Source organism: Actinia tenebrosa, unplaced genomic scaffold (assembly GCF_029948245.1).
Source record: "Actinia tenebrosa isolate PJP-AT-01 unplaced genomic scaffold, QUT_ActTen_1.0 PGA_scaffold16__25_contigs__length_10494907, whole genome shotgun sequence".
Taxonomy (NCBI): domain Eukaryota; kingdom Metazoa; phylum Cnidaria; class Anthozoa; order Actiniaria; family Actiniidae; genus Actinia; species Actinia tenebrosa.
Window position 1 is genome coordinate 4,280,520 of NW_028292576.1, and position 16,394 is coordinate 4,296,913.

At 37.6% G+C, this 16,394-nt stretch overlaps 1 protein-coding gene across 1 annotated transcript; it reads left to right on the top strand.

The window, feature by feature from the left end:
• The first annotated feature begins 544 nt into the window (after nucleotides 1–544).
• On the top strand, nucleotides 545–15,396 carry LOC116300772 (catalase). The gene is made up of 14 exons (XM_089031221.1): nucleotides 545–703; nucleotides 3,282–3,564; nucleotides 4,913–5,043; nucleotides 5,682–5,732; nucleotides 6,332–6,511; nucleotides 7,340–7,450; nucleotides 7,919–7,999; nucleotides 9,168–9,320; nucleotides 9,823–9,958; nucleotides 10,338–10,414; nucleotides 11,872–11,925; nucleotides 12,675–12,782; nucleotides 13,777–13,845; nucleotides 14,773–15,396. Exons 1-14 carry the CDS (start codon nucleotides 647–649, stop codon nucleotides 14,809–14,811), a joined length of 1,530 nt encoding a protein of 509 aa, XP_088887347.1. The 5' UTR covers nucleotides 545–646; the 3' UTR covers nucleotides 14,812–15,396.
• The last annotated feature ends 998 nt before the right edge of the window (nucleotides 15,397–16,394 follow it).

A 16,394-nucleotide genomic window follows, 5' to 3' on the forward strand; every position in this document is an offset into this window, starting at 1 on the left:
GGCGTTCAGCCGGTTTAAATATTTTAACCGGCCTGAACGCAGGCTTACTCGTTCTTTGATTCATTGAGTCTCGGTGGAATTACAGCATAAGGTTACTCTTTCGTCAAACGTTCAGAAAGGATTTCGATACTTTTAAAGTGAACTTTAGTAATAAAGTGGCCCAAAATAATTTAAGACATTTTAATCTTCTTTGATGTCAAGTAACGTTATAGTATTTTATCATTTTATCAGCATTGAACTGGTGTGCAATCAAATTTTGATTCCTTTAAGAAGAGAAAGGAAAGAAAGAAGGCAAAGGGAAGGAAGGAAGGAAGGAAGAAAGAAAGAAAGAAAAAAAGAAAGAAAGGAAGAAAGAAAGAAAGGAAGGAAGAAAGAAAGAAAGAAAGGAAGAAAGGAAGAAAGGAAGAAAGAAAGGAAGAAAGAAAGAAAGAAAGAAAGGAAGGAAGAAAGAAAGAAAGAAAGGAAGAAAGAAAGAAAGAAAGAACAAACGATACCAAATATTTCCTCGGATGGGTACCCTGTGTGATAACCGCGTGACATCACGTGACCTATATCCCTGATCTAGCCACAATAGGTCGCCACAATACGTATTCTTCTCAGTGAGGTTGGTTAATATCTTTGATTTTTACCATTTTTACCTCAAAAAATGGCTTCCAGGACCAAAGCAAGCGAGCAAATGAGCGAATTTGCCCACGCACAAAAGGTAAATTTGGAGTTCTGTTCTTTTTAGCCTCATTTACACAGTTATTTCATCTGGCTTTCACGTTTTGTTGTGCAATTTTAGAGTACAATGCTCTCGTAAAATCACGAAATACGCGATTTAATTGCTTTACGCTGCAATAATTAATGTCTTTCATTGTCATCTGAAAAGCGTATTTAAGTTGCTTTTCCCCCCAAAACTGTATAATTCCAGAGCAGGACAGAAATTTGATGTTACGTGTACAAATATTGGTACACATTCTTTATCTTGCATGTGAAGTGCACCTTATACACATGCAAATCATTCAAAAACTTAATAGCAGTGCTGGCATTTAATAAATATCACCGTATTTATGGAGCTTTTGATAAAGGGTAGATGAGTCTATATGGGTTTTCTGTACCAATGAGTGCATTGAAAAATGCTTAGTCATTTTACCTCAGCACAACTCCAGGGTTTGGGATCTCTGTGGCACAGAGATAGGAGATAAGAGTACCGAAGTTTAACGTCACGAAAGACAAAATTTTGCTTTTGACAATTTTCGATCCTCAATAGACCCTTTTCGAGTTCCAAATTACCGCTGCGTTTCTTGATTACAGCCTCATTTGCTCAGGCCAAGCCTTGATTTTGTGAAGAATATTCACGTTTTCAAGTCAAGGTCCATCAAGTTTCAAAGTGTTCATATTGTTGAACTGGTGCAATACTTTACCGTTGGTATTTGCGAGTAATTAGACACTGATTCGAGGCTTAGCCTGAGCAAATGTAATCAAGAAACACTGTACAGCGGTAATTTGGAACTCGAAAAGGGTCTATTTCAATAGAACATCAAGAAAGACATAACGAGCCAAATTTTAATAAGTAATATATACAGTATGAGTGGCCGTTTTGTATCAGATATACAAACTCGAGGCGTAGCCGAGATTGGACAAAACACGGACACGAACACTGTATATTACTTATCAAACGTCTAGGTTAGTTCCTTTGTGTTTCACTAAAATTTTCAAAATTAAAGTGAATCTGGCCAAGAAAATCCAACTTAAAGTTCATGCAAATGAACACAATTTTGTATCAGATTTACAACACTCTTCACGGTCGTGATTTCTGTCGTGTTTTCCTCATGAATTATTTAATAATGAGTTTGACAATATCGGTTAAAAAGCAACAGAGATATGGCCTTTTGAATATATAATTTCCCCATACAAATCTCTGTATTTTTGCCCTGGTGGGGAAATTATATATTCAGACGGCCGTATCTCTGTTGCTATATATATTCAACCAATTCTCCTGAAATTTGGCCTGTTAGCGTATTTCTTGATTTCCTATCAAAATCAAGGATGGAAATTATGATACAGTGAAAATAAAATATTATGTGATGTCATCACTTCGGTACTCTATAAATAAATGAAATAAAATGATAATAAAAAATTACTAGAGCTTTTGATGAAATGATAATAAAAAAAATAGAGCGGATGCAATTTAAACAAAAACATTAAAAAAAACCCACAAATTTGGTCTCTTGTGTATTTGTCTTTGTATGATGAATGTTCTGGTTGAGTAATAGCAACTATTAGTCACTAAATAGATACTATTAGTTAGTATTTAGTTTGATTTTATTTCATGGTTTAATTGCATCCGCTCTATTAGAGCTTTTGATAAAGAGTAGATGTTAGTCTATATGGGTTTTCTATACCGATGTGTATGTGTTTATTGAAAAAATTATGCATAGTCATGCTACCTCAACACTTAATTCCAAGGTTTGGGATCCCTGTGGCCCAGAGATAAAAATATAAAAATGAAATAAATAAATGAAATGATAAAAGAAATGACCTTAAGATAAAGATTATTAGTTTATTACATGCCTTAAGTGTTTTGTTTTTTTTGTGCAAAAAAGCCTTTAAAACTCTTGTTTGGGAGTTGATTTGACTCACTCTACTTATAGTAAAAAAACTATAGTCAAAGGCTTGCCGCCCTAACCTCCAAATACACAGATACTATAGCGGACGAGTTAAAATGCATTTTTGATATACAGCATGGAAAGTCAGACACTGATCGCTGAAAATTGTAAAACTAACTCTGAAATTTGTGATAAACCATCAGTGAATGTTTATACTAATATGATATATTGATTATTTTGTAGAAGTAGAGTGCAAATAATATACCCATGAAATAGATAGCTAGCTAACTAATTACTAACCTTTTGTTGCCTAAGTCTAAATAGTTAAAATAGGCAAGCTGTGATGGGTAAACTAGTGCAGGTGTGCTACTCAAGGGTGCACATTTTGAAATATTTCTAAAGACACTTACAAAAACTGAAACAATATTTTGTTGTACATGTTTTTCCTTTGTATAATTTGACATGTTTGCATTTTCGTATTCATTCATTTGTGTATTACTTTGTTACTCTGGTAAACGCCCGTGTCCTGGTCATGCCTCACTGAATTCCTATGTTTTGTCTAATTAAGCGCTAACTATCTCCTATTTCATCGTAACTATTTCACGGGTATATTATTTGCACTCTACATTGTATGTCTCATTCACTTCATTTCAAAACTTAACTAAAAATAGTTTTCTTCTATTAATGAAGGGTCAGGATGTTCTGACTACTAGCGGTGGAATACCTGTGGATACCAACACTTCAACGATGACCGTAGGCCCTCGTGGCCCAGTATTGATGCAAGACACCCAGTACATGGATGTGATGTCACATTTTGACCGTGAAAGGATTCCGGAGCGAGTTGTGCATGCTAAGGGAGGCGGAGCATTTGGGTATTTTGAGGTAACCCACGACATCTCTAAATACTGCAAGGCCAAGATCTTTGAAAGAGTTGGCAAGACAACTCCATGTTTGGTCAGATTTTCTACTGTTGGTGAGTTTAGTTTTCATGTGTTATTGTGCTGCATAATTTTGTACAGACCTTATTGAATTGCCCCACGTAAGGGAATCTGGACTTACAGTGTATGGTGGATTCCAGATTCCAAGTGCTGGATTCCGGATTCCGAGACTCTGGATTCCGGATTCCAAGGGTCTGGATTCCGGATTCCAAAACTTTTGTATTGCGGATTCTGGATTCCATATCATTAATTTTTAGATACTTTCTCTGAAAATTATATTTGATATACTTGCCGGTATAACTAGGGAGGTGTCCCTGGTATATATGACTAGTGTGATGAAAAAACAATTTACAAAAGCGCATACGTTAAGTTTCAGACACCATAGTGTATTGCAAATAGCCCAATCCTCCCTTTTGAATTCATTTGTCATATAACCTCTAATATTAAACAACAATTTCCTGATCTAAATTTCAATTTAATTAAGGGTGGATTCCAGATTCCATTATAAACTGGATTCTGGATTCCAAGGCCTGGATTCCGGATTCCAGAGTGCTGGATTCCAGGTTCCAAAGCCTAAAATTTTGTGGATTCTGGACTCCCTTACACGGGGTGATATAAACATCTTCACCTTGGGCATTTACTGTATAATGTTTTTCCATTTCAGACCATGTGTCTTTCCCTATAGAATAAGATTCTTTATTTGATTTACATCCATATTCATGTGGCTTCTCATGCACAACTATTAATGCTTTTTTCATAAGCATGCAAACTCTTTAGTTGTGATTTTGCACTGCCACCAATCCAATAATTATATAAAAGCCTGTGGCTGCGTAGTTTAGTTAACCTGCTTAACAAATAAAAGTATGTATGTATGTATGTATGTATGTATGTAACTGACTAGTTTAAATTGACAGCAGCAAAAATCTAAATTCCAGCATGCAGCTCACAGCTACCAAGTTCGCATGCTTATAAAAATTATTAGCAGTAAGAAAGAAGTAATAATACTCTAGGGAATGATACATGATATATGAAACGGGTAAACATTGCAGCAAGACAATAATCAGGTCTTAGTTCCCAATACTGGGGTCAAAGCAAAAAAATCCCTTCTCTTGAGGATTGATAGCTTTTTTGATTTTAATATTTTTATTTCACCCCCCCCCCCCCTTAGGAATTGAGTTAGTGTCGAAGGTCTATAAATTACGTTTTTTTTAAACAATATATTTACACCTATAATTTTTGATAAACTTCAAGTAGAAACACTGAAATATAGAGGAAATATTAACAACAGAATTAACAACATTTGGATTAAAAACTCCCAGGCATTGAACAACAATTATAGTGTCCTTGAATTATTGTTTTGTTGTTATGTGTGTGTTGGCACAGGTGGTGAATCAGGCAGCGCTGATACCGTGCGCGACCCACGTGGCTTCGCCATGAAGTTCTATACTGAAGAAGGAAACTGGGATCTTGTTGGCAACAATACGCCAATCTTCTTCATCAGAGACCCAATCCTGGTGAGTCATTTGCAACTTAGAAAAAAAAATTAAGAGAATAGGCCATTTCACAGATCCCACAGCTCAACCTCAGCCTCGTCAGCGTGTAATATATTCTTTAAAAATTGCCTACAACCTGTGAAATTTTTAAGTGTTTCAATTGTTCGTTGATGTGTAAATTCCTTTCATTACTGCGGACTGTAGTCAAATTCTAAAGAATAATTACACGCTGACGAGGCTGAGGTTGAGTAACGGGATCCGCGAAATGGCCTATTAGTTACCAAAATTTGAATATATGTTGTCCAGAGGAATATTTTCATGGATTTACTAAGGGTGGCAAGGTGAAAGTGAGCAGCAAAGAAATGAATCTGTGGGAAAAATAATAAAGTATAAGGTATAATAAAGTTAGACGATATGGCAGGGGTCATAGCAAAATAAAGATGACTGAAAATGTATAGAGTTTTGTGTGTTTGTCTTTCTTTAATGGGTAAAGGAGATCAATGTGCTGTTAATATCAATCATATGTCATTACTGTAACAAAGCTTTATTTACCCCTTTGATGCCCCGTAATGCCTTGTGATCCAATATGGCTGCCATATTGTCAAGGTAGTCTGCTCAATGCTATCTATGATTAATATCTAATATTTTATTTGCTTCAGTTTCCTAGCTTTATTCACACTCAGAAGAGGAACCCAGTCACACATCTGAAGGTCAGCAATTCATACCAAAAATCCTCTGAAGACTGTTGCTGCTCTGCTCCTCTGGAACTCTCTACCTTCTTCAATTAGAGATATTTCCAGTTTATCTTTATTTAAATCTAAACTCAAGACTCATTTATTTAAGTTAGCTTTTTCTTCATAATCATATTATCTATCTTATTTATTTATTCCTTTAACGTTATGTTACTAAGCGCTTAGCACAGACTTGTATAAGCGCTATATAAGCCATGTATATATGTTATTATTATTATGAAGAAATAGAAGATTTTGGCATATTCTGTGCACAGTTATAAAGCACACGGGGTTGGCGGAACACGAGAAAAGTGTTAGGAGAAGTATGATGTGTAGCGGAGTGCTTCTCAACACTTCTCAAGTGTTCTGCCAATCCCCAAGTGCTTTATAACTCCACACAGCACAGCAAGCAAGTTTTTTATTTCTTTTATAAAATACAAATTACAACAACCATTATTTTGGATAGGAATGATGCAACTAAAAGTGTACAGACATGCTGTAAGCTCCCAATTAATCAGAATGCAAGATTTATAACAGTTATTGTTAAAGTAATGACTTTGTGATTATCATATCCACAGGATCCTGACATGTTTTGGGACTTTATTACTCTACGTCCAGAGACCACCCACCAAGTATCCTTCCTGTTCAGTGACCGCGGCATCCCTGATGGCCACACCCACATGAATGGGTACGGTAGCCACACCTTTAAGATGGTTAACGCTGCTGGTGAAGCTGTCTATTGCAAGTTCCACATGAAGGTTTGCATATTATATAAACGTATGCTTGAAATTTTGGGTACCATGTGTTTGGGTCCCAAACCATATTTTATTCAAATTATGAACCAAAGGATTTTGAAATCAGCTTGGGGATATCAATCTCTTTCCATTTCAGACCATATGTCATTCTCTAGAGTATCAATTCTTTGTATAACTGTTGCAAATCAGAAGACAGAGTAATAGACCTCTTTACCTTGGGCGTAATGTTTTCCCATTTCAGACCACATGTCATTCTCTAGAGTATCATTTCTTTGTATAACTGTTGCAAATGAGAAGACAGAGTAATAGACCTCTTTACCTTGGGCGTAATGTTTTCCCATTTAGACCATGTGTTATTCTCTAGAGTATCATTTCTTTGTTTAACTGTTGCAAATCAGAAGACAGAGTAATAGACGTTTTACCTTGGACGTAATGTTTTCCCATTTCAAACCATGTGTCATTCTCTTGAGACTAAGACCCTTTGTTTGAGTTGTAACCATACTCATGTGTCTTCTCATCAGAGGATTTAGTAATTTTTGAGGTAATAGGCTCTCATATGACAAAATAGACAGCTATTTTCTGCACCAGATTAATATTTTGGTAATGATTTTATGCCGATTCTGAAATAGCCAGCGATGAAGGTGAAGAACCTGGCAATTGACTGCCAGTAACAGGCTTAGGCTGAAACCTCTGCTGATGTGGAACTGTTAAAATAATAAAGAAATGATACTCTAGGGAATGACACTATAGGGAATGACACGTGCTGTAATGGGAAAACATTATTATGCTCAAGGTTAGGAGTTAGAATTGAACAACATGTTGTTGTTATAGACTGATCAAGGAATCAAGAACGTCCCAGTAGAAGTAGCCACCAGAATGTCAGGAGAGGATCCTGATTATAGCAACAGGGATTTGTATAACCGTATTGCAGAAGGGAAAAATGTGAGTAGAAAAATGTCTTGTTCATCATGACATATTAAATAGACCCCTTGTACCACTTTGTAATGCAGCTCAATCTGGGGGACAAAACAATAGGTTCCAATTCTCAGAAGATTCTCTTGAAATTCTCTTGTTTTGTCCCCCAGATCGAGCTGCTTTGACGTCACATACAAGGGGTCTATACTACAGTTGATTTGATGTTGATAACAGTCGGGATGTCATTGGTAACGATGATAAAGGTTTTAGTTAATTGATGATGTTGATGATGATAGTGATGGTAGTGATGAAGGTGATGGTGGTGATGATGTTAATGATCATGAGGATGCTTGTGTAGATGATGGTGATGAAAGTAGTGATGGTGGTGGTGATGGTGGTGGTGATGATGTTGATGGTGATGATCATAATGATAGTGGTGGGTGTTGATGCTGATAAAATCACAAATATTTACAATGTACCTCTTTCATTATTTAGCCCTCCTGGACAATGTACATCCAAGTGATGACCTTTGACGAGGCTGAGAAGTACAGATTCAACCCTTTTGATCTCACTAAGGTTAGTATATAGCTGCTCATTTTGTAGTTTCAGTCATCGTAATCAATAGCTATTATAATCCTAGGAGCATTGTTTCTTGCTTTAAGTATGGCTACTAAAATGTCAGTCATTTGTTTATTCCTGAAAAATGAAACCATAAAAACTTATACACCTAATTGAAAAAACGTAGTCGGGTTCGAAGGTCGTATCATCAAAGCTAAGACAGAAAAGGGTTTTGGGTACTCCAAAATGTGTATTATATTTGCATATAGATGTAATAATGCACTGTAGAGCAAAGTTGGTCGACCTAGATTAACAATATGCCCATGCCATGATGCATAAAATGTGTACAGGAAGGGAAAACTGCGATACGCATGAAATTAGCATAATTGTTTGTCTTCCCATGCTCCCCTTCGGTCTTAACTTTGATCATATAACATTTTTTCAATCATATAACAATTTTTTAAGGTTTTTTCAATTAGGTGTACATAATCTTATATTTTATAGCTTATATTTTACAACCATTACTCCCTGTACGGAACTCTTCTGTGAGGTTCCCTCCACACGCACTATCACTACATTCTATATAATTTACAACATACAACACTCAACTCACATGTTGATTTTTATGGAGGGAGGAAACCGGAGAACCTGGAGAAAACCCTCGTAGCATAGGATAGAACAACACATCAAACAAACTCAACTCATACATGATCCAGTCTGAGCTGGGGCACGAACATGGACCACAGCGGTGAGAGCAAGTGATAAACCACCACTACACCACCCATGCCACCCTATACCATAGACTTGTTTATTGAAAAATCATATCACTACTTCCTTTTTTAGCAGCCTTTCATTAAATGATATATCAATAAAACTCTTAAGTGATATTCACGAGTGCAAATTTCCTTCAAAGGGGGGATGGGCACAGTTGATTTTGGTATTTTTCAAGCAAAAATCTCCATGAAGTTGTACAAAATTTCAAGTATGTTGGAATTTGAGGCAACTTGTCGCTCGATGTTTGCCACAGGCCGTTTACACGAACGATTTGAGGTTGCAACCAAAAAACTGTGATTGTCGCTCGACAATCGCACTTCAAATATTGCCCATGTAAACGGGACTTAAGTAGACTTGTTCCAGTGGCGGTGAGCTCCTTTAACAAATCTGGTTTAATTTACTCTATTTATAGATCTGGCCACATAGTGAGTTTCCTCTGATTCCAGTTGGTAAGATGGTATTGAACAGGAACCCCAAGAACTACTTTGCTGAGATTGAACAGAGTGCTTTCAACCCAGCCAATATGGTACCTGGGATAGAGGCATCTCCTGACAAGATGCTTCAGGTATGTCCGTAGACTATTGACTAGTCAGTCCACTCACCTCTCACCTCTGGGGTCTTGGGTAGGGTTCCTGTAATTGGCATCAAATGTGAGTAGGTATAAACATTTGAAATATCAATATGCAAATGAGATGACGTAAATTCCAGAATGTGTTACATTTTGCAGTGTAATTTACAACAAGCTAAGTGTTCTGAAGTGAAATAATCTAAAAATGTACAAAACCGCATATTTCAGTTCAGGATGATTTGCAAATGAGAAAAACAGCAGTACTTCCCACAACAGCATTTTTGTATAATGATTTAGTCTTTAATTTACGTCATCTCATTTGCATATTGATATTTCAAATGTTTATATCTCTGAAAAGAGAGGTCCACATACAAAAATACTGCACCCATACTACTACACTGTTCACATACAAGTGATTTTGAAAATATTTTTTCCCCTTGATATACACTTTAAGAGTATTTCCTTAGGTGGCAGTATTTCACTTTTGGTTCGATTTCAGGGACGTCTGTTCTCATATCATGATACCCACCTACATCGCCTGGGAACAAACTACACCCAGTTGCCCGTCAATTGTCCCTTCAGCACAAGAGTCAGAAATTATCAGAGAGATGGGCCTCAAACCTTTGACAATCAAGGTATGATTGATCTTTTGAATGAAATCATTTATGTTATAACTGGCCATTTATCTGCATACGTTAGCATACTCTAAACATGTTAAGTCAAATTTTATTTTATTTTCACCGTTACGTTACCGATATTTTACCGTTACGTTACCGATATTTCTCCGTTACGTTACCGATACCTCACCGTTACGTCACCGATACCTAACCGTTACGTTACCGATATTTCTCCGTTACGTTACCGATACCTCACCGTTACGTCACCGATACCTAACCGTTACGTTACCGATATTTCACCGTTACGTTACCGATGCCTCACTGCTGGTTACGTTACCGATACCCCACCGTTACGTTACCAATACTTTACTCTTACGTTATGTTTTCCTTTTCCCAGAGGGAGCTCCTAACTATTTCCCAAACAGCTTCTCAGGCCCAATGGATAACGCCAAGTTTTCTCCATCGGTCTTTAAGGTATTTTCAAATATGATTGCTACCTGGTTTTAATCCAGGCGTTGAAGTTTGTTGTGAAATGTGATCATCCGGGTAAGTGGTCTTGAGAAAGACTGTTGTTGGTGGTGACTGACGTTTCGACAACCTGAGCGGAAGTCATCTTAGAGAGTGGAGAATAAGTAAACGCGGCCTAACACTACTGGAGCCTTAAAATTTCGTACATGCTAAGAACGGCATTTGAACCCCTGGCCTTGGCCACACCGGTGCAAAAGTTACCCCTTTGGCTTGGATAGCTCAGGTGGTTTGAACTTGTACCTGTATCGGTATCAAATCCCTTCTAAGCCTGTAAAAAATGTTCGGGCTCCAGCAGTGTAATGCGTATTTACTTACTCACTCTATTCTCTATTTATTTCTGTTGCCGATTTATGACATTATCTATTCTTATATATTGCTTATTATGTGTATAGAGCGTTTTCACTCACTTGAGAAGGCAGCCATATTGGTGTTCCAAACAATGGAAAACGTCTGTGCAGCTTTTACATTGAAATGTAGTTTAATTCCTGGAGGATAGAAAATGTTTTGGTGGTTGTTTTGGTGGTACACCAACATGGCCGCTGTGACTTCACGTGAAAACGCTCTATGGGATGGTCTATTTATAACCGCTATTCATAGGTATTGTATGAAGCATGATCATCCAGAGTGTTGTATCATTTATTACCGGTATTCATAGGTATTGTATGAAGCATGATCATCCAGAGTGTTGTATCATTTATTACTGGTATTCATAGATATTGTATGTAGCATGATCATCCAGAGTGTTGTATCATTTATTACCGGTATTCATAGATATTGTATGAAGCATGATCATCCAGAGTGTTGTATCATTTATTACCGTTATTCATAGGTATTGTATGAAGCATGATCATCCAGAGTGTTGTATCATTTATTACTGGTATTCATAGATATTGTATGTAGCATGATCATCCAGAGTGTTGTATCATTTATTACCGGTATTCATAGATATTGTATGAAGCATGATCATCCAGAGTGTTGTATCATTTATTACCGTTATTCATAGGTATTGTATGAAGCATGATCATCCAGAGTGTTGTATCATTTATTACTGGTATTCATAGATATTGTATGTAGCATGATCATCCAGAGTGTTGTATCATTTATTACCGGTATTCATAGATATTGTATGAAGCATGATCATCCAGAGTGTTGTATCATTTATTACCGTTATTCATAGGTATTGTATGAAGCATGATCATCCAGAGTGTTGTATCATTTATTACTGGTATTCATAGATATTGTATGTAGCATGATCATCCAGAGTGTTGTATCATTTATTACCGGTATTCATAGGTATTGTATGAAGCATGATCATCCAGAGTGTTGTATCATTTATTACCGGTATTCATAGGTATTGTATGAAGCATGATCATCCTGAGTGTTGTATCATTTATTTGTTGTAGCTGTCTGGTGATGTTGCAAGGTACAACTCTGCTGATGAAGACAACTTTACTCAGGTTTGTAAATTCATTGATAATGAGGATTGCCATGCTGCTGGTGCTGGTGCTGCTGCTGCTGCTGGTGCTGCTGGTGCTGGTGCTGGTGCTGCTGGTGCTGCTGGTGGTGGTGTGCTGGTGGTGGTGCTGGTGGTGGTGCTGGTGGTGGTGCTGGTGGTGGTGCTGGTGGTGGTGCTGGTGGTGGTGCTGGTGGTGGTGCTGGTGGTGCTGCTGGTGGTGCTGCTGATGCTGGTGGTGCTGGTGGTGCTGGTGCTGGTGCTGCTGCTGGTGGTGGTGGTGGTGCTGCTGGTGGTGGTGCTGGTGCTGGTGCTGCTGCTGCTAATTATGATTATGATGGTGTCGAATAATAAAAGTGGTCAAGGGGATGACATTTATGGATATGATGATGATAATAAGAGATAATGATAAGGAACGATGACGATGATAATGATGAGGACGATGTGTTGATGATGATGGTGATGATGGTGTTGATGATGGTGATGATGGTGGAGATGATGATGACGATGATGGTGATGACGACGATCGTGTTGATGATAATGATGATGGTGATGATGGTGATGATGATGGTGATTTTGATGATAGGGTGATTATAGTGATGATGGTAATGATGATAATGATGATGATGCTGTTGATGATGATGATGGTGATTATGATATTGATGGTGATGGTGATGGCCATGCTGCTGCTTCTGCTGCTGCTGATGAATACATGAATAAAGGGCATACTTATATCAAAATATTATTCTTAAGGTGACAACATTCTGGACCAAAGTTTTGAATGATGAGGAGCGTGGACGCCTTGTGCGCAACATTGCTGGTCACGTCAAGGATGCCAAAGAATTTATCCAAAAGAGATGTGTAAGTTGAATATTGATATTTAGTATGATTTTATACTTGAATATAGAAGCGTCCATTGATTCTGAGACAATAAACACTGCTCGAGCGGTGATTATGAGGTTTTCCAAAGTTTTTCCAGATCGGAAGTAATATTAAAACATTTTTTATCCTGAATTTCGACTTTTCTCTGATATTCAAGTCTAAAATTATACTAAAACAATTATTCCCCTCAGACTCGCAGCTCGGTAAATATTCCACCGATAATCACTTCGCCTTCTGCGAATAATTGTTAAATATAAACACTTTAAACATTTTATTAGACTGCACAGTAGTTTACATTTCTCTTGGTCAAGAAAGTCAATCCATCGGTCAGTCGGTCAGTCGGTCAGTAGGTCAGTTGGTCAGTAGGTCAGTCGGTCAGTAGGTCAGTAGGTCAGTCGGTCAGTAGGTCAGTTGGTCAGTTGGTCAGTTGGTCAGTTGGTCAGTAGGTCAGTAGGTCAGTAGGTCAGTAGGTCAGTAGGTCAGTAGGTGATGCAGTCTGTCAGTCAGTCATTCAGTATGTCTGCCATCTCATCAGTCTGTTGAATTGAACCAACACATAGGCAGACACACAGTCATTCATTTTGCCAGTCAGTTAATCATTACATATGTAGAAAGAAGGTAGAGAGACTGTGGACAGACAAACAACTAGTCTCTTGAGTAATCTCTAGCCACCCACTAATGAATCGATACGTTGCTGTCAGTCTGTGGCAACAATTATTGTGGTCTATGCTCTAAAGCATAAATTAAGCCAATCAAAGCACTCTCGTGAAAATACAAATAAATAGTAGGGCTTAGCCATTCATTTATTAGTTACCTGTTTGATGTTGTTTTATTTTTTTTAAATTTTAGTTGGAGACTATCCTATGGGTGGAATGTCACCTGTCTAGTTCTCCGCAACAGTTTAACTGTTGGAAGTTTAATAAATAAATAAAAATAAAATGAAATTTTATATATTCTGTCATTATCTTATTAGGTTGCTAACTTCATGCAAGTCCATCCTGACTTTGGTAATGGCATAGCCAAGGAACTTGCCAAGCACAAGGTAAGTAATAGATTATGAATGCTAATAGAAATAGTACTATCCCTGCTTCATGGGGTCTACGAGGGTTAAGTAGACGAGTTAACTATGGGATGAGATAAGATAGAATGGAATGGGATGGAATAGGATGGGAAAAGATAGAATGGAATGGAATGGAAAAGATAGAATGGAATAAGATGGAATAGGATGGAAAAAGATAGAATGGTATGGGATAAGAAGGTTATTTTCCTCCTGTAGTTTTAACCATCAACCCTTTGCAACTTCTGGTGAAAAAATGTCATTACAAATAATATAATGACGAGTTTTAGCAATCCTGGCGAAACACTTTTTTTTTTGATGACTACAAATATTTGGGGCTCCATCAGCTGATAAAACTCTTTGAATCTCATTATCTGCCCTAAATGGTGCTCAAACATTGGCCACCATGTGCTATTCTATTAAGAACTTGAATACTCCAGTTTCAAGTTTCTCTGTTGCTCAGGGTTAGCCTCGATTTTGTGTAATCAAGGACCATGGAATTTCAGTGTTTGTATTGCTGAAGTCGTGCATTCTCTACTTTAGCGTTGGTATTTGTGAATATTGACGCTGAAACAAGCTAATTATGAGTAGAGTAACTGAGTCTGTGATCAAGGAACACAGTGGTTTTGTACGAATTTGAGCTGCTGAACATAGACCTTTTCTGAGACAGCGAACACGGTGCATTGTGGATTAGCTTAGATACAAACATCTTCCGTTCATCATGCCTTATATGGTTTTTTTGGACCGAATCTAGAACACAATGCATCCTGTTTATCGAATTCAGAAAAGGCCTATTCCTCACGTGACCGGAAATGACGTTTCAAAAACCAAGGAATACCTGTAGCTGTAATATATAGAACAATGCCAAGACTTCATAATAATATTTTCCTTTTTATTGTTTGCTTTTTGCAGCAGGGAATTGTTGGGGCAGGGGCCCATGCAGCCTTGTAATTACCCGCCCACGTCTCCATGACAACCTGGTATCCACGGCAACGTCTGATTACAAGCACAAGTACCTGACGACTAGGAGCTAGTTTTTATTTTGATTTAAAAGAACTCGGTGATTGTAGTATAGAGAAGATTTTAGATGTTCATTCTTGATCTAGATAGGAAGTGTATGTTGTGTAGTCTAGTGTAGTCTAGTTTTGATTCTTTCATATTAGGATGGGTTTTACTGATTGTTAATGCTTAACTGTGTTGTAGATGTTGTAGTCATTTTTGGTCAGTGGTGTTTTGATTTTATAGTCTTAATTTCTTTATATAGATTCTAGTACTTGCGACATAACATTTTATCAGTAGTAATAGGAAGATAGCCACCCCCCCCCCCCCCCCCCCCCCAATCCACTCCTACGCACCCCTCCTCCCCCTCCTGGATCCACTCTTACGTCCCAAAGCCGGATCCATTCAATGCTATCCGTCTTGGATTGGAATGACTCAAGAATCCCAATATTCATTGGTAAATAGTTTAATTCAGGATAGTCATCACATTCAAAAATAATCTCAATCTTGTTGAATAAACTGGCGAAGAATTTATAATATGGAGATATTTTTGTCCAGTAAAATGGGACGCCACCAATTTGCCAATTTATACACTGGCGCGTATATAAAGTTTAATAGTTTTTATTTTACACGTATTATAAAAAAAAGTTACAGGGAAGGTACAACTCAGACATAACAGCGCATTCTCCTGAATGATCGCAAGGATGTAGCTCATGATAATTGCATTTCATGTTTGCTTGAGCAATAATAGCAGTGTCCCTCGGGTTGCTGTAGGGATTATTCTATTAATTCCTCGCAAGTTGTATCGGCGAAAGTCGCGCTTTTCAAACTGATAACGTACTTCTTCATGAACTTCTCCATAATTATATCGGCCACCGGCTCCGTATGCTCGTCGTAAATGATGGATAAGTTCTCGTACAGTTTACATTCAGGAGTACAAATCGATACCTTTGCTCTCTGAAAATTCTTATGCCCTTCTCTTCGCCTTCTACGCGCAGAACGCAATAGGAACTTTGCACGATGGCGTCATTGACCTCTACTACCAGAATCCCTTGCACACTTTCTTTTGTTCAGTTAATAACCACCAATTGTCTTACTATTCTCATGAGGGAACACAAATTTAAATAAGAAAGAAATTTTGCGAAGCATTAAGGTAGTGCGAGTCAAATGACGCCATCGTGCAAACGTCCTATATCGTGAGCCCTGACGATGATACACTGTGTACTATACATGGAGTACCTACCTATACTCCTCTCCAGTCCCTTTCAACCTCTACGAAAACTAACTATAAACTAAGGAAGGCAGAAACTTCGAACCACAGAGAGCCCGGCTTTAGAATTTGTACATGAATAAAAAAAATCAATAAGTGCTTTATTGGGTTTCCTGTGTTTAGAATTTGTTCATGAATAAAAAAAATCAATAAGTGCTTTATTGGGTTTCCTGTGTCATTTGAGATTTGAAACTGAAGACGCTGATACGTTGAATTTCCGATAATCGTACTAACCAGTAACTTGATAGCAGATTAACGTAACGTG